The sequence below is a fragment of the Parasteatoda tepidariorum genome, chromosome 7, assembly GCF_043381705.1.
Source record: "Parasteatoda tepidariorum isolate YZ-2023 chromosome 7, CAS_Ptep_4.0, whole genome shotgun sequence".
NCBI lineage: Eukaryota > Metazoa > Arthropoda > Arachnida > Araneae > Theridiidae > Parasteatoda > Parasteatoda tepidariorum.
This window is the reverse complement of record NC_092210.1, coordinates 21,179,278-21,206,697: the sequence shown is the minus strand read 5'-3', so window position 1 is coordinate 21,206,697 and position 27,420 is coordinate 21,179,278. Positions and strand designations below refer to the sequence as shown.

The 27,420-nt window shown below is 29.3% G+C and overlaps 2 protein-coding genes across 2 annotated transcripts in view; both read left to right on the top strand.

Moving 5' to 3' along the window:
• Window positions 1-8,430, top strand: part of LOC107443876 (Ribonucleoside diphosphate reductase large subunit) — a 29,944-nt gene extending 21,514 nt beyond the window's left edge. The window contains exons 11-17 of the mRNA XM_071183489.1: window positions 943-1,089; window positions 3,020-3,241; window positions 3,329-3,405; window positions 4,586-4,721; window positions 4,805-4,900; window positions 5,554-5,742; window positions 7,667-8,430. Coding sequence (XP_071039590.1) covers window positions 943-1,089; window positions 3,020-3,241; window positions 3,329-3,405; window positions 4,586-4,721; window positions 4,805-4,900; window positions 5,554-5,742; window positions 7,667-7,855 — 1,056 coding nt within the window. The 3' untranslated portion in view covers window positions 7,856-8,430. The remainder of the gene's footprint in view (window positions 1-942; window positions 1,090-3,019; window positions 3,242-3,328; window positions 3,406-4,585; window positions 4,722-4,804; window positions 4,901-5,553; window positions 5,743-7,666) is intronic.
• Window positions 8,431-15,206: 6,776 nt separating this feature from the next.
• LOC107443877 (uncharacterized) lies at window positions 15,207-26,055 on the top strand. The gene is made up of 6 exons (XM_043044056.2): window positions 15,207-15,379; window positions 18,994-19,697; window positions 20,887-21,020; window positions 22,541-22,668; window positions 24,815-24,878; window positions 25,451-26,055. Exons 2-6 carry the CDS (start codon window positions 19,115-19,117, stop codon window positions 25,619-25,621), a joined length of 1,080 nt encoding a protein of 359 aa, XP_042899990.1. The 5' UTR covers window positions 15,207-15,379; window positions 18,994-19,114; the 3' UTR covers window positions 25,622-26,055.
• The last annotated feature ends 1,365 nt before the right edge of the window (window positions 26,056-27,420 follow it).

The window sequence follows — 27,420 nt, the reverse complement described above, 5'->3', positions numbered from 1 at the left end:
ATTGCTCTAATATTTTGTTAATCATGTTTTTCTGCTTTAATTCTATCTCATTTCATTTATATTATGTACCTTAACCTCTTTGAAGTCAAAAAGCATTTATAAATTCCAAATGTAGTATTCTAAGAAAGTATTTCTATTTCTACAAACATTGTGTGTACATTCTTATTGATATTTAATGATATTTTTTTGTAAATAAATAATTGAGCAATATGTTACTCATAAAATTAATTGATAAAATATTGTATAAATGAAAATTAACTTATGTCAATTTTTTAGAAAAAATATTATAAATTTAAGAATTGTTTAAGTTTACTTAATGCATAACACATTAGAAGTGATACATAACTAAGTTGTGTTATTTAAAATATGTCAAATGAAATTATTAAAAATGTGTGAGATTTTGCTTCCACATTATTTGTCGAAATGAATACTCTGTGTAGTGCAGTATAGGCTAAATATCAAATATTTGTATGTTGCATCTCTGATTTAGTAGCAACAATAGCTGTTTATTTTTGAAAATTTTATTTATTTATCTTTTTTTTTTTCATTATAATTATACAATTGAGCATAATCTAGTATCCATTTACAATTTAAAAACTCCTTGACAGGACTTTTTCCAATGACAGGGCCCTATTTGAGCCAATTCACAGAACAGCACCCTGGTTGAAAGAAAGTGACTTAACGCTTATTTTATATTCGCAAATTACGAGATTTTTTCACAATTTTACAAAAACCGGATCTTTCACAAAATGCCTGGACAGACCCCTGCTTAATCTGTAAAATGCATAATGTACCCAATATTCACATTCTTTTTGAAGCGGTACATTTGATAATGTTATTTTAAATCTTTAAGCCAGTTTTAATATAAAACACTGAAATAAACTGTTTTTTTCCCTAGCTGGATATAATACTTTAAAATAACCCTTATTTTATTTATTTTAGGTTGCAGTATGCAATTTAGCCTCCATTGCTCTTAATAGATATGTGAAAGATGGAGAATTTGATTTTAGCAAGCTGAAAGAAGTGACCAAAGTTATCACTGTTAACCTAAACAAAATCATAGATGTAAATTATTATCCTGTTCCGCAGGTAACCTAATTTGTTATTATTTAATTCATTTTTTATACAGGATGCCATTTTTTTATACTGTTGTATTAGACATGAAACAGGAATGATACAACTGCTACAAAGTGTGCCAAAATGTACTCGCATTATTTAGCATCAAACACCCGTATTTTGTGTTTTTCTGCGACATTTTGCAACAAAAACGTGTAACAAAATTTTAACTAATTTCAAAATTCTGAAGAATACACATGATGATTCTATTACGTGATTTGATCCCTTTTATTATATAAATCTTAAGAAAAATGGTAGGGATGGTTGTACGAAAATTCTGTAATTTCTGCGAGAAGGAGTTTTTTCTGCCTTTTACATTTATAAGAACAAATAAAATTTCAGCTTTTTTTCATACTTTTCCAATCCATTTGGAAGATTATTGCTCGTTAACTTTATTTCATTAATATGCACCTATAGGTCAATCATGCCCATAAAAACAGATACTACTCAAAAGAGAAACAGAGAAAATAAAAATATGTCTTAATTTTTTAAGAAACGAAAAACATTTTAAATCTGAACATCTCTGTTTTCAAGTAACCATATTTTCGAAAAGAAGTGAAGAAATAGAAACCTTCTTAATTACCATGTCACAGTAAAAAAGTTGATAAAAACTTTTTTTTAAAGCTAGATAGAAACCAAAACAATAATCCACGTCTTCATTTTTGAGTTAAACTAAAAATCTCAATTTAACTTTATCACATTGCTGCATTTTTAGAAAAACTTGACCATAAAAGAATAACTTTTAATGGAAACACTGTTTTAAAGAATGTTGTGTCATTATAAAAACGCTGTTTAAAAGAAAAGTTAGCAAAGAAAAACAAGAAAAAAAATTTTCTTAGTTCTTCATTTAAATGATGTGTTGTAATAAAAATAGAAACAGGTAGGGGGGAAAAACATTCTCAATTCTCTAAACAAAGTGCTATAAATATGGCAATATTCATTTGCCTAAATATAATTTTTAAAAATTCAGCTGTACAAAACGCTAAGTTTTGCATAAAGTAATCTAATTTCAATTCTTTAAATTTTGCTTCATTTATCTTTCAGAACATAAATTTGCAGATTTTAGACCTTAAAAAATATGTGTAAATACTATTTCTAATAATGTATAGTAAAAAGTATGATTTTGGAGCAATCTTTATTTATTTATTTTTTTTAAATAAAAAAAAAAATTTGCTGAACATCCGGCAAATGTTCGTTTCATCCCTAGCTTATTTATGTGTATAAATTATACCTATGGCTGGCTAAAACTCCTTGCTGATTAAAGCTACATTTTTACTTAGGTTAAGTGAAACATATCCACTCTTTTATCTGAGACAAAATACCATTTCTGCTGAGATAATTTCTTATTTAGCTGTATAGTGCGGCTTTGAGGAGAACTCCTCCAGACTGAAAATCTGGTGCTGTCTGCTGCTATGGTAACAAGCGAGAGCACATTTCTAATGGGGGTGAAATGAGGGAAAGAGTTGTCCATTGGCTTACTCGCGACCTACGCTATGATTAAGACGAAACTATTCATTCCACACCCCTATTTGAAGTGACCTTTCCTCGTAACCATAGTACCCACCACAACGCAAGACGAGTGTCTGGAGAAGTTCTTCTGAAAGCCGCACTATACCATATCTGCATAAAATTAGATTTAATATTCATTTCATTTCCTTAATTCTAACTAAATTTCTGTAAAAATAAATTGCCTTTTTTTTCCAAAAAATTTTATTACTTATAGAATTTGTTTTTTAAAATCTATCCATGGGATAAGAGTTTAAGTGTTTTCCTTTTTAGTTAAATTTTTTAAAAAATTTCTCTGAAACTTAGCTTGTAATTTTTTGTTTGCTATTATATGTTTAATCTAAAAAATTGGATTTAAGAGCTATCTAATTTATATTTTTTTCTCTCGTTTACTCAGGCGGAAAAATCAAATAAACGTCATAGGCCCATTGGAATAGGAGTTCAAGGCTTAGCGGACGCTTTTATTCTGATGAGATATCCATTTGATAGTGAAGAAGCTCAAAAGCTAAATGCAGACATTTTTGAAACCATTTATTTTGCCGCTTTAGAGGCAAGCTGTGAACTAGCCGAAAAGTACGGAACATACGAGACATATGAAGGTTGTCCAGTTTCTAAAGGAGTAAGCTAATCCCCTTTCCCTATATACACTCATGTATTATTCCCTTTCGACATTTTAAATATATTTTTCATTTTCATACCATTTCAGATTCTCCAACATGATATGTGGGGTGTGACACCATCAGATAGATGGAATTGGGCTGAACTTAGAGAAAAAATTGCAAAGTAATTTTGTGCTAGCTTATACCATTTTTCTGTCATCACTTAAAACTAATTCTTAGTCTAAGATATGATAATCTTGATTTGTAATACAAAATAAATAAAAGATAACAAGCATAATATGCTATTAAAGAGCTTGGTGTAAAAAATTCTAAGTAACCGTTTATTTAATTTAGAAAACATAGCAACAGCGGAAAGCTACTTATCAAACAAGTTCTTCCATTAAAACTGCCTTTTTAATGACCTGTCAGGAAGAAAAAAATGGAATTTCATGAATACAGTTTAGGATATGTTTCTAAATTCAAAATTCTGTGCTTGTTCAGAATTTAAATTTGAGCTTTCTACTAAGCTGCTAGGGAGAAAACTACAGAACTAAGAAGTTCCCTTCCAAATTCGTTTGGATTGAAATTATAAAAGTTGATAAAAATAAAAAAAAATTTCTTTAAATATGGTAAATTATAAGATAATTATTTAAAAAAAAAAAAGCATTGAGCGTCCTTTAATAAAACTTTTTGTCTGTTGCAATGTAATATTTTATGTAAATCTGAAAGCATGTAGAAATTCTGCGGAATATTACCACTTTAAGAAAGCAAATTATACTGATTTGTTTTTCTTTCTTTTTTTTCCATCAAAGGGGTAAAAAAAATTTGCAGCGAAACAATATTGAATATTATGACTTCTAAACTGTTTAGAGTAATTATGCTGCATAAAACTATCTAAAAATTAGAAGAATTGTAACAAAATTAAACATTAAAATATATGTATTAATTTACAATGTTGGCAAATTGCCTTTTTACTTTCAGCAAACATTAAAATACTATTTATTTATTTTAATATATCTATAAAACAATAACATTTATAATTTGTACAATTTTAATTGTGTACTTTCAAATAATTCAATGCAAAGTTTAAGCATTTATTTTCTTGTCCACGATAGGTACTATGAATTAATTGTTCCAAACTAAAATATTAGATGTATACAATTGTAAAAAAAAGTGCTTTGGTATAAGATTATTAATAAAATATTCAATAAGACTAAGAAAAGACTTTTTTGATCTGGACCATTTAGGAAAATTCGGTAACAAATTTAAAAGATTTGAAAATCATTTTAGCTGGTTTATAAATGATTTTCTAATTTTCTCCCCCCAGAAATTTGTCTAAATGTTTATGCTTGTTTTATTTTTAGGCATGGTGTTAGAAATAGTTTGTTATTAGCGCCTATGCCAACTGCATCAACAGCTCAGATTCTTGGAAATAATGAATCAATTGAACCTTACACAAGTAATATCTACACTAGAAGAGTCTTATCTGGTGAATTCCAGGTTAGAATGATGATCTTTGTATGTATTGACATTTAACATGTTAAAATAATTTGATGTGATAAATAATTTTTATTTCCGTTTAGGTAGTTAATCATCATCTGTTAAAAGATTTAACGGATCTAAATCTTTGGGATGAAAACATGAAAAATAGACTTATTGCAAGCAATGGTTCAATTCAAGTAAGCTATATGGAACATAATTTGTTAGTCTAATATGTCTGAGTGTATATTTTTAACTTATTTAAATTTGGTTTCCATCATTAAATTATTAACCAGAAAATTTTTTATATTAATAATCATTGTTTGAGATATAATTTTGTTACATGTGATAAAAAAAATATAAAGCTTCATTTTATATTTTAGGTGTTACTACAAAAAGTTTTATTTTTCTCTTCAAATAATTCAATTAGCTAATTTATCTTAAATTTTATTATTACTTTGTTTTTAATTATGGTGCCAGTGGTTAAGGCACTAAGCTGTCATTATGGTGAACCAGTGTTCCTTGAAAAGGGGGCAGCTTGAAGCTCACTTACCTTTAGATTGATGGAGACCAGCTATTTTGGGAAATAAAGGTGGTAGAGGCACAATGTTTACCAAATTTCCACTGATAGTCATGAAATTGTGTAGCCTTAACCTTTAAAAGACTCCCTTGAACAACAAGTAGCTGTTGCAAGAATGCTTTACTTTTTATTTTAATGCTTCATCAAATATTTTTTATGAATTACATAGTTTGTAAAATTTGAAATAATATAGCAGGGAAAAACATAGAATGATTTCTTTTAAATATGTTATAATTTTTGTCATTTATAATAAATTTTACATTTCCATGGTAGAAAATTGATGGCATTCCGGAAGATTTGAAAAAGCTGTACCGTACTGTCTGGGAAATTCCTCAGAAAAATATATTGAAAATGGCTGCTGATAGAGGAGCTTACATCGATCAAAGCCAGTCCTTGAATGTGCATATTGCTGAACCTAATTATGGAAAGATCACAAGCATGCATTTCTACGGCTGGCATCTGGTAACTAATAGTTTCATAAAGCTTATAAAACAATAATTATCAGCTTGTAAAAAATGCTGTGTAATTAATAGCGTCATTGCAGAACTGCTGGGACAAATCTGTCCTCTTAAAATGCGTTTTTCAACAACCCTGAGATGCACAGGTTAATTTTCTTGATTCTAGTTTAATGGTTCATATCTGTCGCTTCTGAAATTAAACTCAACGTTCAACTGGGCAAATTTGTATATGTTCGTGAGTAATGTTACTTCATTAACTAAATTTATAAAATAAAAAAAAAAATTAGAAAAAAAAACTGGTTTAGTGGATGAAAAAGAAGTTTGCACCATTCTTAAATTAAGTTTAGGGTGATGCTTAGCAGATTTTTTAAAAAATTATTTCACTGTGATTCAACAACAATAAAATCTACCACATATGGTAAAGAATAATAAAAAAAAGCTACACGAAACTTAGTTGTTGGAAAATGTTGACTTTATTTTCTGGTAATTGTTTGTATCATTTTGAGAGATTAAATTTTTTTTAAACAGTAATAATCTTTGAAACTTATTATATTTGTATCAAAACAATTTACCATAATTCCTTTGATAGTTAAGTTATTTTTATGAAATTATGTAAGTAAAATGCCAGTAAAAAGGAGGTGGCAAAATGTATTTAAAAAATTGCATCAGTATTTCTCGTCAAACTTTTTAAAATATGTCTTGTTTCAGATACGAAGAATTCTCATAATTCTTTTGGCGTGCATGTCATGCTAGGCCAAAATGGATTAATAAAATGATCATTGAAAATCACCTTATTAATTATTATCAAAATAATTCAATGTATTTTTTATTATATATAAATGTCCACTGCTGCTAATAAATTTTATTAATATATTTGGAGTTACACCAATAGATGGTTGCTCATTTAGGATTCTGTAGTCATAAAAAATTGAGAACCGTTGGTCTAAAGCAGGGGTTTCCAACTGGCGGCCCGCAAAGCCTTTTTTTGTGGCCCGCGAACTAAAATATATTACTTGATATTTTTTTTAGGACAATTTTCGTAAAAAGTCTATATGGATTTTAAATACTTTTCTCATTAATAAAAATCTAATTTCTTCGTTTCTGTGAAACTTAACATATTAATGGTGCAAAGAAATTTATTTTTCAGGTTTTGCATCCAAGAAAATATTTATTTAATTACAAAAATAATCTTCTATGTTGCTCTTTTTTATTTCAGTTTTTTGTATTTTGTGAATATAATTTAGCATGTGCGTATCAGAAATTTTCTCGAAGAAATTCTCCAATTTAACTTTTTGAAACCACTCATTTTGGACGAAAATATTTACTCGCACATTTTTAAATTTTACATTTAAATAAATATCTATTCTCTGGTGATTGCAGCAGACAAACCACAATTTTCTCATTGAATATTTTGTGTGCTACTATGTAAGTTTTAATACTAACCTTTTTAAAGCTTTATATATTAACAATTAGATATCTGTTGCACATTAATTGTTTAATACATAGGTGCACATGAAAATTATTGTAGCCCGAATTTTTTAATATGCATTTAAATCTTTTTAAAAATCTACTTCTAATCTTTAATTTGTAATTCAATACTTTTGTTTTGTACAACTTGGTAAAAATCTGACAGTAATATTTAATGTTCCTTCAAACATAAAAGAGTCCTACATAAAATTTTGATAAAGTTGCGACCCGCCATTTGTTTTGTGATTTTAATTGTGGCCCCTGGCCTCGTGTAAGTTGGAAACCCCTGGTCTAAAGGGTAATGTTTGTCTTTCTATTATTTTATAGGTTAACTCTAAAAGATTTTTTTTTTTTAACTTGAATTTCACTTTTAACTGTGTGCAATATTATCAAATGAAAACTAAACAAAAAAAATTTTACTTGTTTTTTAAAAAGTTTCATGTTATGTATTTTATTTTCAGGGCTTGAAAACTGGAATGTATTATTTGCGTACTAAGCCTGCTGTTAATGCCATTCAGTTCACTGTTGATAAGAAAGCCCTTAAAGCAAATGGAGTATCGTCTCCTACCTCCAATATGAAGAAAAAACAGATAGCTGACATGGTCTGTTCATTACAAAACAAAGAAGCCTGTCTCAGTTGTAGCGGCTGATCTTCTTGGATTTCTAAGGATTGATAATTTTTTAATCATCCCAAATTCTTTTCTACCTGTATCTGCAACAACAACAAAAAATTATCGCCGATTCCAAAGATATTGATTGTGAGTTTTATAATTCAGCATCAATAATGTTAATTTAAATGCTTTGTAAATATATTTAATGATTCAGTCTAGAAGGAACGAAGCCTGTGATTGATGTTAGGTGCCAAGATCTGATTAGGAATTTTATTGTGTAAGTTAAGGCTTTTACGAAAAGCATTGATTGTGTTATTATGAATTTACTAATTTTAAAATTCTTAAAAAATGCTGTCCTTTTTTAGATGCTAAAAGCTTTTACCAATCAGTATTTATTATAATTATGTTCTAAGGATTTTTGTGTGAAATTTTTACTGTTCTAGCAAATATGTGAAAAAAATTGTTTTGCCAGAAAAATTAATTTATTATGCTTGATGCATTTTTAATTTTCTGATTTTGTAAAATTTGCATAGTATCTTTTAAGATTGTCTGTGCCTTATGTGTTTTGTATCACTTTTAAGTATGACAAATAAAATAATTAGACATGTTCATAATTTTGTTTCAGTGTTTTTATGATAGTTTTAATTACAAGGCTAACAAAGATAAAAATTACGATATTTGAAATAATAAGAATACTTTTATTTTATATTATTTTAAGATTGCTCATTCATTTAATACAAATTTTTTAATTTATAAATAAAAATCATTGAGCTCATTTACTTCAAATTTATTGAATTGACATTTTATTAAATTACCCAATGACCTCTGTAACTTTGGCATCAGAAAATGCAAAAAAAAATTACTAATAATAGAACTATAATGTGAAATAAATGTACAATTATATTTTATTCTTTTAAATTTTACAGGTAAATTAAGTGGTGGTTAAGTCTACGAATTACATGATTAACTTACAAATACATACACTACCCTACTATAATGAAAGAGACACTTTAAAAAATTTTTGAATTTCTCAAAAAATACTTCGAAGAATATTTCATAATTTTAAAACTATTTAGTTCATATGATTTTTCATACTTTACAATAAAGTTTACAGCTTTCAGAAGTTACTGGTTACCGAGAAAGATTACGGAAGAAAACAAATATTTTTGAACACCTTATGCCAGAAAATCAAGTAGTAAGCTTATAACTTGCATCTATTACTTTGGTTGTTATTTGCAATAACTGAATAAAATTTTGTAAAATCTTAAATATTTATGAAGATGTAAACATTTTTATCTAAAACTTATTTTTGTCTTGAGTTTTTTTTTCCTATAACTTTAAAAATATTCAATAAAATTTATAAAAAAAACTTTTGGAACAATTTGAAATAAGTACAAAATTATTGTTAAGAAATGTGCAAGATATGAGTATTTAAGTTAGTTGTTTCTTTGTATTGCGCGGAAAAAGTTTTAAATTATTTTTTCATAGTGAATCATATTTGGCAACTAATAGAAGAAATTTGATTTAAATTATCTTGAGAAAGTCAAAAATTTCAAGCAACTTTCTTAGTAGTATTTGTACTTGTTAAAACGAAAGCTCAAAATAATAAAGGTTTTCCATGTACATAGCTGCCAACTCTACTGGATTTTCCAGTAGACTACTGGATTTTGCCAGTTTCTCCTGGTCTACTGGTTTATTTAAAATTCTCCTGGTTTTTGTACAATTTAGAAAATTCCAAAAATTGAGTAAGTTTCCTTAAAAAATCCCTTTTGAAATTAATTTTTTGTGCAGATTATTGCTTGAATAATTAAAAAGTATTACTAATACATAATGAAGTGAACTTCATTTATAGAAATCAGTCCAAAACTTTTTTTGTTCTAAAATGTTCAGTTTATTTTTACTCACNAATCTGATTTAAATTATCTTAAGAAAGTCAAAAGTTTCAAGCAACATTCTTAGTAGTATTTGTACTTGTTAAAACAGTAAGGGATTTCCATGTATTTAGTTTTGTTCTTGCTGTCCTGTTAATTGTAAAATAGTGTAATTTGCAATGCTACATAATAAAATTTCAGGAAAACCCCTGATTATTTTGAGCTTTCTTTTAAAAAAATGCAAGAACTACTTAGAAAATTGCTGTAAATTTTTTAAGATATTTAAATCAAGTTTTAAAACATTAATTTTGTAGTCAATTTTAAATTTATCCAAAAGTTTTGTTTCATTTTACTGAGTATTTTTAAAGTTATAGCAAAAAAAAAACATAAGACAAAGAAATTAGTTTTTTTTTAAATGTTTATATTTCCATAAATATTTAAGCTAGATTTACAAAATTTTATACACTTATTGCAAATAATAATCAAAGTAATCTACAAGTTGCTAGCTTATTGCTTGATTTTCTGGCTGTTCAAAAATGCTTCTTTTCTTTCATAATTTATTGTCGGTTCCTCAAACCACTGAAAGCTGTAAAATTTATTGCAAAGTATGAAAAATCGCATGAACTAAACAATTCTAAAATTACATAATAGTCCTCTTAAGTATGTCTTGAGAAATTTAAAAACTGAAAGTGTTCCATTTTTGTAGGGTAGTTTATTATTAGGGATATGGTTCTTCTACATCTACCGTATCAAAATTTAAACTTTGTGCGTAGCGTTTTTAAAAAGTGCTTATTTTCGTTATTTAAAAGCCCTTAAAGGTGCTTTTTACATTGCGTGTTTTGACAAAGTGCTTAATTTTCCCTTTTCAAAAATGAGATTTTTTCGTTACCATGTCCATTTTCGCCACGTATATTATGCAAAAGCGTGCTTTTCACATTGTTCTAGTCAACGTTATCATAATTCATTTCGCGTACCATCGGTCCATAGCGTTTGAAAGCTCCAATCATTTTACATGTTTGATGAAATACTTGCGAGTCCGTGTGTGCATCGACTGAGTTGGGTTCGGTGAGATTATTGCTTTTTCATGTGCAACCCTGCTGCATTTTACAAGATATTCTCTATTTCAGGCTCCATTTTCCACCCTCTGATATCGAACCGAAAAATCTCTTGATCATTTTATGATATCTAACATAATCAAGAAAGGAGTTCTTTATCAGAAACTAGTTATTTTCTCATGGTCATCTAAGTTTTTAAAAATTATTTTGTTAATGTCTATAGTGATTAAAAGGTGCTTATTTTTTGTTGAAGGATTTGGCAGCGCACCCTGCATCAGTTTGACAATTTTTCAGTCTTTTTTTTTACTATGTTTTTAATGTGGTATTACGAAGGGCAAATTTGGATTATCACTTCCTTACGCTTCCGATTCTTGACTATTCCATCGTAATTTAACGTCCATGGATGATAGTTTTTTTTTAACTTATCCTTTTCCCATGGTTTTTCGTCCCGCAGTGGACTGATCGCAAAGACGCAATTCCCAGTAGAACACCGAAATCAAGCATCACTGCCTGCGGGTGGGTGACCACTTTGATCACCCTACGTAGGGACCGCGAGGGTGAGCGGAATCGGCCCTCGTTAAACTGTTCTACCGTGAAGTGCGTTAAAAAGGAAACTTTCTACTATTTCACAATGGATTCAAATGAATACGTTGTCGATCCTAATGTGTCGCCAGAGTTTTAAATATTTTCCGATTATTACAAGTATTACTAATTCTTTGAAATCGAAAATTTGCACAAAACATTGATTTCTTTTTAGACGTTGATTATCTTTACGCTCGAGCGACAAGTATAGCAACAATTGCTCAAATAATTGTTTTTCTCACAGATGTTTTTAAAACAATGCACGGAAATGTATACGACCTTGCGGTGGGCTAAACTCGTCGCTTGCCCATAGCTATAGTCGCGACTTATGATCCTGAAAACTCATTTTCTAAAAATTGTCACCTACTATTTATGCTTGAAACAAGAACCAATCAGTGCTATTTAACAGATTTTTACCCTGATATAGCATTATTCCGAAGCCTGATTTACTTATTCAACTAACGAAATTTGATCATTCCGCTGCAAGTAATTCAAAACTTAAAGGCGTTTTATACACTGAGTTTTAAGGGCTTATAATATTGTTTTGTTTATTCATTGTTTATTTTTATTATTTTGTTTATTAGATGTTATTCTTATTTCATCACCTGACGCTGATTCCCCTAAAATTCACGTTCAAAAGGTCCCAAAACGACTTCATGATTAGGGATTGACCATCAATACCAGAAAATGCATGTACAGTTGCAAAGAAAATCCTCTTATAAATGGTTAGCTTTATATATATATATACATATATATAAAACCAATGATGAACGACCGACCCGATTTTTTTATAACGACTACCTGTATACAACTCCGTAGCCTTGTAGTTTTGAACCAAATCCAGAAGACAAGAGAACTATTAGAGGATCAAAAAGAATGTTGAAAGTGTAAGATTTTTTTAGTGAAACTAACCCGCATTTGCGTTACGTAAAGAGGAAAACCTCCCATGATTAGCCAGATGGGAAGGGGATTCTGACCCATGATCCTTTTGCCACTGAGGATATTTCACGTCAACACTGTGGTCAGTGCGAGACGACTGCGGAATTCGTATCGACCAGCCATTACTGGGATTCAAACCCGGGTCGTCTTATTGGGAGGCGAAAGCTCTATCCCCTGAGTCACCATGGCTCTTTAGGCGGTTTGCTTGTAAATAAAGATTGTATTTTAATTCCTTCTGTCTTGAAATTCTATCGGAAACTCCTTCCTCAACAGGGGCCCCCATGAGGGGGGAAGGGGGCATGATGAGCCCACTTAAAGCTTGGGGGGGATTTTTACGCTAAATAAAACGAATAGTTTGGGGGGGGGGAAATCAGAATTTGTCCAAGAATGCACCCAAGAGCTTCGGGGGGATGGGGGCCACTGTTCCTCAAGTCAAGTAGTTCTTGCCTTAACGGTGGATGCAAGTAATTTTGTATTAGGTGCATATAGAAGTAACCCAAATCGGCTTCACGCCATTAGGATTTTTCTCCAAAAGTAAACTCCAGCCAAAATTCAGTTGCGTGCTTTTGACGTGGAGCTGCTTGTAGCATATTCCGCAGTTAAGCATTTAGGATTATGTTTGAAGGACTAAGACTTCTTTTAAATTTAATTTCTAAATTCACTACAGACATTAGATATCTTATAAGCGTAACGAAGGCTCCCGCTGATGCATTTTCTCGCAAAGTTATCATAGTTTGATTATGAGGAATTTAGACAGGAGCAAGAGGTAGATGATGAATTGACAGTTCTAATTTCATTAGATCATGCTATTCAGCTAAAACAGTTGAGAATGTCTGAAATTTTCCTTTCATGTCTCTACTGGTACAATACGTCAAGACATACTAAAACTTTTTCGGAGTTAAATTTTCCTTTCAATCCACAATCTCTCTCACCCTGTTATGCGTGCAACCTCTTCATTTATTGCACAAAGCTTTGTGTGCAATTTTATGCCTAAAGATTGCCAAAATTGGACATGTACCTGTATCCAATGTCAAAGAGTTAAAGTTCAAAGACATACATAATGTAATTTTGACTCTTTATGAAGTTCCTGATGATCACTATCAGTATGTCCAGGCCTATTCTGTGACTGATGTGACTGTTGAAACGATTCCAACCCCTTGGGTGAGTGAGTGGATACCAAGTATTTGGTGTTACTAAACAGATAACTACTTATCAAAGCAGTTATTTTGAGCTTCACTTCTTTCAAGATGGGGCTTCCCTGACAGAATGGTATTTCCCGCCAAATGCTGTGCAAAGCACGGAGGTAGCGGGTTCGAATCCCGCTGTTACCCTGGATGTATCGTGTTGTCCTATTCTGTATTGTGCTATATCTCCTTCTAATTGACAAAGGTTTATAAAATCAAAGCAATGCACAAGTGATAAGCGGGCGAATGTATGTAATTGCTATAAACCAATAAATCAAGAACTTACTATATGCCTCTGTATGCCATCCCATATTCTGATTTCTGATTGATTGCCTGATGGTGACATCTAACTGCTATGATTCAGCTTCATAAATTTACATTTCCAGATAGACCGAGACCGACTATTCTCTTTTTTCCGGGGCATAAAAGAAGCATATACTTTTTCTAGACCAACATGTGAACATTTTATAAAATAAAAACCATTAAAATAATTGACTCCCATGGTTTTAACCAACATTTTTTTTTTTTTTTTGCCATATATGGTACTATAGTACTAATAATCGAATTCTCTACTTTCTCCATCTGAAAACGCGCCTAATTTAATTGAAGAAGTGCATCCGGTTTGTTGGATCGATTTCAGATCTAAAAGCGAATCTAAGTCGAGAATCCACACCAATAACATCCCATTCACTCTATACGTATGATTTAGCGGTCGGGGAGCGCGGTGCGAAGGCTGGATTGTTGCCACCATCGGTCTATCTCCGACCTAAATTGGGGGTAGTTTAGTGTACGCATACGTCAGTATCCGTAATTAAGTACAATACATTTCTTTTTGTTCTTTAAATTTGGTTTGAAAGTAAAATTTCTGAAGTATTATTTGATGCTACTGCTGCACGCATATATGACACGAATTGCTAAAGCAGAGAATTAACATCCTCAATCTCTCTTTCTTGATGGTAGAAAAATGCTCTAGGGGAAGGGGGATGCTATCTCCCTTTCCTTCTTTTTTATTTCTTATCTCAGTTGCCGTCATCAATTTCTCTAGTAAGTTTTCACTTTAGTGGTTTTAAACTGGTTGCAGTGAGAAACAGAAATTTCTACAAGAGTAAATTTAAAAGTTTTTTTTTCGTGGAACAATTTAATTTTAATTGAATTTAAATATTGAATTATTTATCTTGCTCTCTCTAAGAACTGTGATCTGTACGGTTCCGCAGTGGACTCATCTAATGAAGCGGTTACTAGTAAAACACCGAAGTCTAACATCATTGGCTGCGATCAGTAAGCGGGTGGGTGACCAATTTGATCAGTCTGCGTGGGGACCGACGGTGAGCGGTATTGGTCCTCGTTGAACTGTTAAATGTTTGACGTCGCGAGTAGGTCAAAGGACTACCAAAGCGGGGAAGCCATCCCCTCTGCCGAGGATCAAAATTGTGATGGTATTCTCATCATCCTCAAGGATGTTTCCTAGACTGTCACCAACAGCCCGTTATTTAACTAAAGTACCTGTCTTCCTAAAAACTGATCATTATTATGAATGAAATCCAGATCGTCGCAGGCACTGTATACGAAAATTTCGCAGATGCAAATTAGAGTCTGATTGCTTAAATATATTTACCTTCAATAAATCCGCTAATCAGATTCACGCTTGCATATCTGAAATTGCATCCGCGATATTTTTTACAGGCAGTGATAATAACCTTGTAGTAAGATTTTCAGAAATTTTTCCATGAACATATTGTAGAACAATTTGATTACAAATGCAGGCCGTCGGAAGCGCTTGTGATCAAAAACTCCACTCATCACATAATAAATTAAACAAAGAATAAAATTCATTTGAATTTTCTTTATAAATTAAAATAACTTTAATCATGCGCTTTATGGGAATTTTATTTAAACTCGTTTGAAACTTAATATTTATTGTAACCTTTTTGGGTATGTATATTAATATAAAATAATAATTTTTCATTTGAAATTGTTTATCAGCAAAATAAAATATTTTTAGTTGGAAGTGAAACTGATTTTAGAATTTTGTGAAAAAAGATAAATATATAAATACTTTGGTTTTATGCTTTTAAATGTCTTAATTTCATAGAATTTGGTATATTTTGCCGACGAGATAGGACAACTCTGTTCATTGAACTCCATGTTTTAATGATGTTTATAATACATGATAATATGTGTTCTGATAAATCGATTTCCAAATTGTTTTTTAATTAATGACCCAAAATATTTGAGTTTGGAACGAGTTAACTAAATGAAATTAAAAATGCTTAAGTTTTATAAATGAGTGTTTTTATTAATATTATTAATTTATTCCTTTTTAAGTTAGTGCTAAAGGAAACATGATTTCGAAGAACTTGTTAAACAAAATACAAAGTTAATCTGAATAACATCAGTTATATTTTAATAGAATGTTATTGGATGAGCTTTAAACTTAAAATATACTAATAATGTTATTAACTTCAGAATAAAAATTGTTTTGGCGCCAAAGCTAATGATCGCTCAAGCGTTTCGAAGTTATTAAAATTATTTTTGCATCTTGTGCTAAGCGCTTAATGCATTTTATTTATTTATTTTTGTCTAATGTCTAAACAACATAGTTTTTAAATGCATTTTAAAATTTTTAATTTCGTTTTCTGTGAATAGATTATTTTTATAATAAGCACATTTCTGGAATATTTATTTTAAATCTTAAATCACAGTTTATTTTATTAGTTTATTTTTATTTAGATGCTTCATATATTTCGTTATTAAATATGTTCATTGCATAACTATGTAAAACCTTTTAATGATCACTTTTTTATATTTATCTCATAACTAAGATCTTGATGCTAATAATTAAAGGGATAATTCTGTATCGTGATCTGCTGCTCCAACTACAATAGCCAAGTTGCTAAACAGAAAAAAAAAACATGTTTCCTCGGGGGTGGTTTCCAATGACGTTTCGAGCTGTTCCCTTTATGTGATGTTTTTTTTAAATTTCTCAAGGGCTGCTTCCCGGAAGCTGCCAAGACTTTGCAATTATTATGCCACAGACCACGATATGGAAATCTCCCCATAATTAAGTACAGAATTTTATATTATTAACCATGTTATGTATAAAGCACATTTTTAGAATTTTTTTATGCATTTTTTTTAATCTAACAACAGCTAACTTTTTTAGTTTGTGTTATTAACTTATTTTTATCTGCATGCTTCATTTCTTTAGTTACAAAATTTAGTTCTTTACTGCATAATGAAATACATCTATTTACATGAAACCTGTTTAGTTGACCACCTTTTCTTATTGATCACCTTTCTCAGATATTCTTAACTAAGTGAATAATTGACAAAGAATATTTAAATTGCTCTGTTATTTGTCGATCAAGTGTCTAGATGAAGACTATCATCTATGAATTGTCGTCCCACAAATGGTTAACTTACACATAGGTTTCATTGTATTTGTTAACAAGCATTTTTCTTACAAGTGAGAGTTTTTCTTTATGTATTAAAAATTAAAAGTGAGTAAAATCTGAAAACCGTGCTGGTCTACTCATTGGTAAAACCTGACCATTCGCATAGGATTGTCCCAAAACAAAAACAGTCAGAATTTTATAAATCTGGGAAAAAGAGAGAATTTAATTAAAGTATAAAAAAAAATATTGAAAAAGACATCTAAGCAGATAAAATTACCCAAATTAAAATTAGTTTAAAGCACATAAAATGACATAAAGCACATAACTTTTTGTCAAATTTCTATTTCTTTCTTTTTTTTTTTGTAATAAGACACAAGAGAAGGTACTATACAACACATGAAAACCGAGTACGCACTTTAGGAACTTATGCATTACAAACTTAAAATTAACGAATCTTCTATAGTGCCCATTAGTTTGCATAATCATCGATTAAATCAACTTCTTAGTATCATCTAGTTCCATAAGAACAGAACCATCTGATATTGATAAATTTTTTTTTTTGCTTATCAAATTTAGGATCGTTGGATATCAGAATCAAAACTACTCAGTCACTCTACAAAATTTTTAACTCAACAATTTTACTATAAGTAAGATGAAGACTTAAGAGTTGGGTGGTCATAAATGCCCAGCAAAATATTTTACATCAGTTTTCCAAGAAAATATCTGTTCTCTGATGTTGAATAGCTAGTTCTTTTTCATATTCACTTTAATGACTAATTATTTTTCAATATCCTTGTGGAGTGATAAGGTTTTGAATTTGTTTGAATGTGGAAATGTCAGGTACAGAGGGAAGGGAATATTTCTTTGTAATGAAAATGAAAAGTGCTTAATTTGTTTAAATCCCTGGCAGTGTTTTCACTACAGCGCGAGAACGCGAGAATCTCGCATATTTTTTCTTTTCTCGCGTTAAAAAATTATTACCGCGAGAAATTCGCGCATTCTATAAAGCAATTTCAAAATTCGCGAATTTCTTGCATTTTGAAAAAAATTTCTCATTGCGCCATTTAGAATAAAATCTGTTTCACTTTTCTTCCTGGATCTTTCATTATTTTCAACATCTGCCCCATTATCTAGCTTTCCTATTTACCAGAATTGTTCAGAACCTTTAAGAACAACAGAACACCATCCCTCGGAACCTCTTTCAGAACGCATTTCTCTGCAACCATGTGTTTACCATAGGTAAGGTTTCTCCATGTGAGAAGTTCAAATTTTTTGCTCATTATTATAAGTCGGACAAATACCTTGTAAAGGCAATATCTTCTACTCCGAAACGGATAAATTAAAATGAAACAAATGTGGGTAGAAACGATCAAAATGAAACAAACACGCATTTGAGCAACCTAATGAGAATAGCTGATAAAAAAAGTAGATGTAGAACGTTTTCCATATGATGATGTAAAAAAAGAAATATTCAATGCTTTAAAAATTAGAAGGTGTTAAAAATGTATTATAATTAAAGAAAGGATTTTTTTTTCAAGTCTCTTAGTGTTTTTTTTTTTAGTTTTTAGATATCTCACTTAAAGTTTTAAAATCTCACCCTGTTTTTGAGAAAGGGTGAGAAATTCTCGCCCATTTTTTTTCTGCGATGAAAACACAGCCTGGTAAACGGTGAAGGTATTCTTTCATTATTGCAGCCATTAAGAGAATCAGCTTTAATTTATGTATCTCTAACCTTATTAACATTAAATTTAAATTTAAATAGTTACACTATCATTAATTAAGATTTTTAATTTAGTATTAAACCTAGTAAATGTACGATAATAAATCCTATTGTGTTTTTATACTTGCAATACTGTGAAAAACTGAGAAAATATTATTTTATTTCTAATGTAAAGCAGATATTCAGTTAATAAAGTTAGCCATTTATTGAAATCAAAACCTTGAATTACAGATGCGATCACATTTAACAGTGGGCCCTATATTGTGAAATTCCATAACGTTCTACTAAAAGTTTGTTTTTTCCCATTAAAAGTGCTTATTGCTTGATTTTGTTTATTGTATTTTAAATATTTGATTTAAATAAGTAAATTTGATTTGTTGTACTTTAAATAACTGATACTTATTATAATTGATTTATTCATTTTTATTTAGAGGAACAGTTAAAATTGTAGAAAAAGAAGAAAAAAACATGAAAATATTTTCCTGGCCAAAAGGGCTTCATACAGTTTTGCAGTGACTATTTTTTGATCCATTTTTAATTTTTCTGTACATTATGACGTTCAATATAATTTCACTGTATAAAAAGACATGGCCCGGAAACAAATTTGGAGTGTCCTTTTTACATGATTCAATTCACTGTGAACATTGTTTGAAGGGTAAAATTCACATTTCACGGCAACTCAAGAATCAGACCCAAATCCAAGGTTATAATCCTCCTAGTGTTGAAGATCTCACAAAAAGTTGTTTTTATCAAAGTCATTTGAAATCATTTGCCGAGATCAAGCACAATAGCATTCCAGAAAGTTCTTTTTCGACTCTTGGTCTGAAAGTAACTAAATCGGTAGCAGCTAAATTAAATCAACGTTCTGTTGAAAAAGACATTAAAAGTCCTTTAGTAAATCACTATCATAAACGAAGTGTTCTTAAATCTATAAAATGTCCACGCAAATCTAACGATTGTGAAAACAAAAATGTAAAAAAATCTTCAAAAGCTGAAAACCAAGAACCTGTTCATGAAGGCTTACATAACAATTATTTCCCTCCATCAAAAGTTCCTTTAGTAAAAGAAAATAAAGGTGTGAAAAAACAGAAGATTCCTAACAGCAAGCCAATATCGTCTTCAAAATTGATAGAAAGTAAGTTATTAAATTTTTTATCTGTCGTATTAAATAAAATTTGAATATTTAATGTAATTTTATGCTTTTTAATTTTATGTTATAAAAATAATTTTTTCAGGTGTAAAATGTACATAATTTGCATCATTTTAAAAATAAAAATTTGTAAAATACATCAAAAATTTAAAATTTATATTTTGTAAAAAATTCATCCTTAATATTTAAAAAGTATTTTTTCAATTAATTTTGTTTATAGGTATAAGATACTACATGTTCTCTTCATTGTCTAAATAAGAGACCATTCTTACTGCATCCAGATTGGTTGATGCAACTTTTTTACATCAACTACACCAATCTTACTGCACGCTCATCAGTAGATGCAACTACTTTTCACTAATTACACCATTTTGACTACACCCAGATCGGTCAATGTGAAGTTGCCGAAAAAGTTGTAAAAACAGCATTGTATATAATGCTGAAAATTAACTGGCAAAGTATGAAATGAATAAACATTTTACCCATTGCCTTAAAATTGTATACGATGCCAAGTGACAAACTAGTAAAGTATGAACCATGATTAATTTGTACTTTTACTGCAGAGCTGAAAATTGACGTTGGTTTATTGGTCCAAGATCACTGTAATTTGGCTTGTGCCGCCATAAAATAATTATCAGGGATTTCTCGTACCAGCAATCAGTGTAAAGGAATAATATGCTGTTTGGGTATTTTAATTTTGTGTTTTGGTCTATGTCATAGTCACAAAATAGCAATTTTCATCAAAAATGAGAACATTACACATTTTTTATATTGTAATTTTTCATCTAATAGAAACCAGTGATAATGTGTAATACCTTTTAGTCATAGGTCCATTGACAAGTAATTTCTTGTTGCAACAAACAGTCAATATTTTGTTTTATTATAATTTTAGTTAAAAGGACATAAATTTGAAGTAACCACTGTATTAATAATAGCCAGATTAACTGGAATAACATATAACTTGATAGGAAAGTGTTGGCCATGATCTGCTTCCATTCATAGGCTTTCTTAAATATTTTTTTTATTTTTTTAATGTGTTCTATTTTTTGTTTTAGGAGATAGTTTAGACTAGTACATTTAGATAGTCTAGACATGTATATTTTCTAAATGTAGGTAAATTATTTATTAGTATTTTATTTGATTATTTATTTTATTTGTTAATTATTATCTATAGCTGTTAAAGAGCCTACCAAAGGGACCTTGAAGAGGAAAAGGTGGACTCTACAAAAATTGAAGCAAAGTAATCTAAATTATGAAGATGATCTTTTTGAAAATCAGAAGTTTTGTAGCTTCGAAAGCATAGTTGAGGTAACTTTGCTATTGAAATGTTTTAGATTTTTGTATTTATTTTTTAGTGTCTTAATTTAGTTTGATATAACTTCTTTGTAAAATTATTAATAGTTCTAAAAACATGAAAAATCTGACTTTTAGCTCACTTAATTTGTTAGGCTTATTGGAATTAGCCTTTAAGGAACTTTATAAAGTAACGTTTGTAAAGAGCCGGATTTCTGTATTGTTTACTCTATCTCCTATTCAATTATAATTTGAACCTGAACTAAAAACAGGATTGGTCAGTTTAAACCCATGTGATTTAAACCAAAAGTTTTTATTATTTTTTAAAAATGTAACTCTTGGCTTTTTTTTTAAGAAAAAATCTTTTTATAAATTTCCTTTTATATTACTTATATAAATACTTAAAGTTTAAATGCAACCAAATGTGAAAATAAATTTTTCCTTAAAACTCTTTTCAATGCGAGGTCTAGATTGCACTTGTGCGTGCAGATAAGAGTGATGTAATTATCAGGAGAGTGGGGGTGGAGTTAAAAGTGATGCTCATATGCAAAATTATAATCTGCTTATTTTAAGCTTGATTGCCAGATATAAATTTGCTTGGAAATTCACTACACCGATATTTTAAAAGTTAAAGAACTGCTTAATTTTTTTTTATTCAGCTATACAGTGCAGATAAATTAAGAATGCTCAAATTAATTTTGAAGTGATGCACAATACGTTTGGCATTTTTTGTGCAAGACTAATATTAATTAGAGGCATTTTGTTTTGAATAGCGCTGGAAATTTAATGCATTTTTTGTGAAAAGATTTAATGTCACTGTAGAACTACATTTGTTAAAATGAGGATTAAAGATAATATAAATTCAAGATATTTTGAAAAAAAGAAATGAGATACACATTTATATATAAATTGATACTATTTCATAGTAAAATAATAAAAACTGATTTTTTTGCTATAAAATCATAATATTTGTAAGAGGTTACTGAAAATGTGAAAAAAATGAGTAATTTCTATTTTGCATACTAACATGATGGCTGAAATTTACATGTTTTGTTTTTTAAAAATGATTTTGAAAAGATGGACTTTAAATTATCTATCCATTTATTTAAAAAAAGAAATATTAATTTTCAAATTTAAAAAAAGAAGTTGATAAAGCTTTACAATCTATCTATTATGAATTGAAAGTTATGAAAGAATAAATGGATGGATGATTTAAGGTGCATCTTTGAGTACAAATTGAAATAGTAGACTTTACTTATAACTTTAACTAAATAATAAAAAAAAAGTGGTATCTGAATAACAATATTTTACGCAACCTAAAAATTAAAAAGTTGATTGGCAAAATGCAGCTACACTTGGAGAAATCATAATATTGCATACAGTTCTTGCAGTACTATTCTTTCACGACGGGTTGTGGTAGATCTTTATTCACTAACTGCAACGGTTTTAATGTTTAGAAGCAATTTTCATTTCTAAGCTGCAAAAATTGTTATTGTTATTTTCTTATTTATTTATTAAGTCTGATTGTTTTTCAGGATAATAGTGATACTGAAAAATATGAAGGTATGAGAACACCCCAGATCAATTTATCTCCTGTTAGAGATGGTAGCAATACTCCAACATGTAATGATTGCTACAGTCCTGGTGAACTGTTTAGTCATAGGTATTTATATTTATAAATAGCTTGCCAAGCATTTTAATTAAAATGTGATTGTTTCTGAAACTTCTCATATTTAAGATCTGTGTGGTGAATGTTAATTTTATTTTCCCAGTCATTAAATTTCACATGATAGCCACAGAAGAGGGAAAGGCCGGGGAATTTAAAACTAAACTTAAATTTAACTAAAGAAAACAAAAATTCAGGAGAACTTTATTAGTTGGAATTTCTATTAATTCAATATATTTTTTTTTTTAAATAATTAATACCTGCTCTATTAGCAAAGATAAAAGTTTTTCCCAAATGTCTTTATGTTTAAGAATAAGGCATCACTGAAAAATAAATTAAAAAATTTGATAAAATCAGATACATTTATCTATGAGTCAGTGGCCACTTGTTTTCAACATTTTTTAATCATTGTACACAGTATATATAAAAAAAAGAAAGACTCTGAATAATTTTTCATTTAATGATGAGATTTTCAAGAACCAGGACTTGAAGAGTGACTCAAATAAGATAATTCGTGCAAGTGATATATTAAGTTGCAAAATCTGACATAAAAACATACTTTCTCTGAAAAAACCTATCTTTTTTGTTTGTTTGTCAGATTCAACAAAATATAAGGGGTTGTCGCAATCTGGCAAATAAGGTCCGAAGATAGTGGTCAGGAGAAAATTAACATTAAGGGTTCCAAACACTTTGGGCAGCTGTCCTGACCAATCTATTGGGACCATATCTTCTAGATTACAATTATCCCATTCATTTTAGGGGTTAGAGATCCATATCTTTTGAAAAAGGTATGTTTATTCAGAGTAAAATTTTTGTGTCTGATTTCATAACTTAAAATATCATCTGCACTAATTAATTAGCATATTTGAGGTCATTCTTTCAAACCATTAAGGTTAAGTACATGAAAATCTGAGCATTAGTTCAAAAGTTATTCAGTTTCCCCCCCCCCCCACATTGTATAGTAAAACCTGTCTTAGTTGACCACTCTTGAGGTTTATTGCTTTAATACTTTAATACTCAACTTATAGGGGGAAAATTTGTCAAAATGCCGAATTTACTAATGAAGAATATACTAAAAAGCCGGTTAACAACCGCCTATACCTGGAATGTTTTATTATCATTATAAATTGATGCTATTAAAAATATTTTTGCTCATAGATGGCAGTACTACAATTTATTAGGTTTTGATATCAAGTGCTACAGTCATTAATTTATTAATATAAATAAATTTTACACTTATCAGGATTTTGTTATGTAACTTTCGTTTGTAGCTTTTCTTTTCTAAGTTAGTTTTATAACAAATGATTTTTTCACTTTCCAGTCTTCAGTATTATCTGGTATAGGAGTTATGTCCAAAATACTCTTTCAAACAAAAGAGCAATGTTTTTTTTTTTCGTTTTGTAGATTCGCCATTTTGTTTTGTTTTCCATTTGTTTGTTTTTTTGTGCATTGGTTATTTATATACTATTAAATACATATTACACACAGGATATATTTTGTCAATTATTTCATGGATTATGCACTGAAATCACTTATTCTTTTTTGTCATTTTTTTTTGTTCGAAAATTTCACTGATAAATTCGGGGGTGTCATACCATTATAAGCATTACATATTTCTAATTTTTTTAAAAATTTAATTTAATTCCTAAAATTTATAAAGATATTTAATTATTGCTAATTTCTTTCTCAATGAATAAAATCTACTGAAATCTCTAAATACAAACACCAAACTAAAATTCTATATGTTTTTTAAATCTTCCTATCCATAACAGCTAATCATTTATATCAATGCAAGTGAATCGTGCAATAACCTATTATTTTTCAATGGCACAACAACACGATATATTAAAAATGTTAAGAATATAGATGGAAAAAATATTGTTTTTTTGTAAAGATTAATTATGGTAGTTCAGATAGATCTTTTTTTAAGTATATGATTTTATCAGAAAATAATCTAAGTGAGCCTCAGGGATTTCAAAAATCTAGATTAGCAGTTATCCTTGGTTTATTATTAGAAATATGAATGTGATGTATGTTATAAATTGAATGAAATTTTTAAATCTCTATTTTTAGTTATCTTTCTTCTTTTAACTAGATATTTTATCTATTTTTTATGTAGTAAAACACTTTTAATTAATTTCAGGAAAGAAGCAGAAGAGTACATTTTCAGAAGAGAAAAACGAAGAAAAATGAAACTTCAAGATGAAGTATGTTCTACATTTTCAGATTTAAAAATTTTCCAGATAGGAGTTAGCGTTTAATTATTTTTATTTAAATTTCTCTGTTATTGTTTTAAGTGTTTTTTCCTCCTAAAATTCAAGATTTTTTTCCTTCCCAAAATTTTTTTCCTCCTAAGATATTTGCAGGGACAAAATAATGTGTAATGTTTTACCAAGAAAAGCAAACTGTTGTATATAATTTTTTTTTAAATTTAATTCTTAATAAAGAAAAATAATTTAATATATTATTAGTGAAAATATTGATTGTTGATTAAAATAAATTATAACTAATTAAATGTTATTTTATAAATTTGGATAGGGTTTTGCCTCAAAAATGCCCCCAAGTTCTTCAATCCAAATTTGTTTTTTAAAAAGTTTTTTTTTTGATTGTAAGATAATTTTGTAAATCATAATAATTTTGACTAAATATTATATAAGATTTTTTTTATTGATATTTTCTGAAAATTTTTACAAATTTAGCATATTTCTCTTTGTTTCACATAGTTTTTTTTTCCAGTTGTTTTAGAATCTTTTTACTATTATTCACTTTTTACTTTCAGAGAAGTAGTAGCGAACCTTCACCAGAAAAACCTATCAACACAGATGCTTATACTATAGATATATTGGAAAACGCAAGCAAAATTCTTAATAAAATATTTAAGGCAAAGGAATGTGAGAAAGAATCAGATGAAGATGAATATTTTACAGATGTTTCAGATAACTCTGATTAATATTGTAAAATAGATAAGTTTATTTATGTACATACGGCATTGTATTATGTTAGTTCATAATGTTTATTCATGAAATTTTCATAGTGTTTATTCACTGACTGTTCCATTTTATTTATTGATTTTAATTAAACATAAATATTTTACTCGGAATTTGTAAATAATACTTGATGATTCTTAAATGATGTATTTTACGACATCGATAAACCTATTTTTAAGAATAAAAGAATTAAGAAGAATATAATCTTAATCTTGGCAATAACAATATAATATTCAGTTTTATTTATTGATTTTAATTGACATTAATATATTTTACAATTAAAGAAACAAGTTTTTATCATATTAATTTAATAAATGCAATTTTTGTAAATAAACTTTTTATAATATTTTTACCTTCAATAGCATGTATTTATTTTTGGAATAAAATTTTAAAGTTATTCAGTAGTTTTATTTATGTAGAATACATTCATTTTTACAGTATTACATTTAAAGGAAAACAATTGGGACTGACTCTCAATATAACGACTCCTGTCACCTAGGCAAAAGCTTAATAACCGGAGCGCACAAAAATACTTCGGTATTTTTTAGCTGTGAGTAAAATATCATTACTTGAAGGACTGGTTCAATGTTGGTGACCTAGCATCGCTATTTTTGAATTACTTAGACAGATTGCTGTGGTTCACGAAGTGCACCTCCAATGGATTCCTTTGCATGTGGGGATTGACGGAAATCAGGTCGCTGACGACTTTGGCAAAGCAGGGCTCAGTTGAGCCATTGTATTCAGTTGCCTCATTGACTTTTGACGAGCTTTACTCCATCAGGAAAAACAATGACTCCATGGTCCCTCCATCCCATGATTGGTATTGGCGGAGATGTCCTGGAGGCTCCATTGGCCTTTCCTGCGATAGAGCCGACCAGACGACGCTATCGAGATTTGCCAGCGGCCACCTGAGGAGTGGCTCCTTTTGCAATGGCAACAGGGTTTTCCCGGTTTGTGCGGAGTGGAGAGTGCGTCCCCGGAGCACATTCTGGCTTGTCTTCACATTTCTAAGGAGACTTTCGTGACGGACCCTTTGCTTGCCCTGGATTTTTTGAGAGTGTATAAGTCACACACATATCTTCACTAATTTTTGCAAAGCCTTGTTTTATTTTAATAAAAATTGGTTAACTAACAAAATAAAAACTATTAATAATATAACTATCAAGTAACATTATCAAAATAATATTAATGAAATTTTTTTTGTGTAAATGCTGGTTTAGGGCAGCCATTTAAAAAAAATAATGTGTGCGAAGATAACTACAAAGACTGTATATTTTTACTCACAAATAAACCCCTCTAGAGGACAAATTTCACTGAAACAAGAAAAGTATGATTGATAATGAAAAGAAATTCAAAGATAGTGAATGGCATTGCATACAGGACTTATTTCTATAAGGTGATGCAATACAACTTTTTGATTACTGTGATCTGTAATTCACTAATTATTTGACCATAGATCACAACCACTAAAATACAATTAAGGGGTTTTGTTTCTTTCCCTTCATTTCAAAATTTTACAAAAGGAATAATATTTCAATTCAGTGGTTCTCGAGCTGATTCCAAGTTATAGCATCCTTATGAGTTTTTATTTCATTGCATCCTTGTTATAAAAGTATTCGACTGCGGTTTAATGATATGGGGATGAAAATAAGCACTCAAAAATAGGCACCCATTCTCAAGACTTGCCAGTTGTAAATCCGACTTTGATCAAATTTGTTACTGCTTAAATAAATAAATCAGTTTTTCAATTTTATACAGAGTG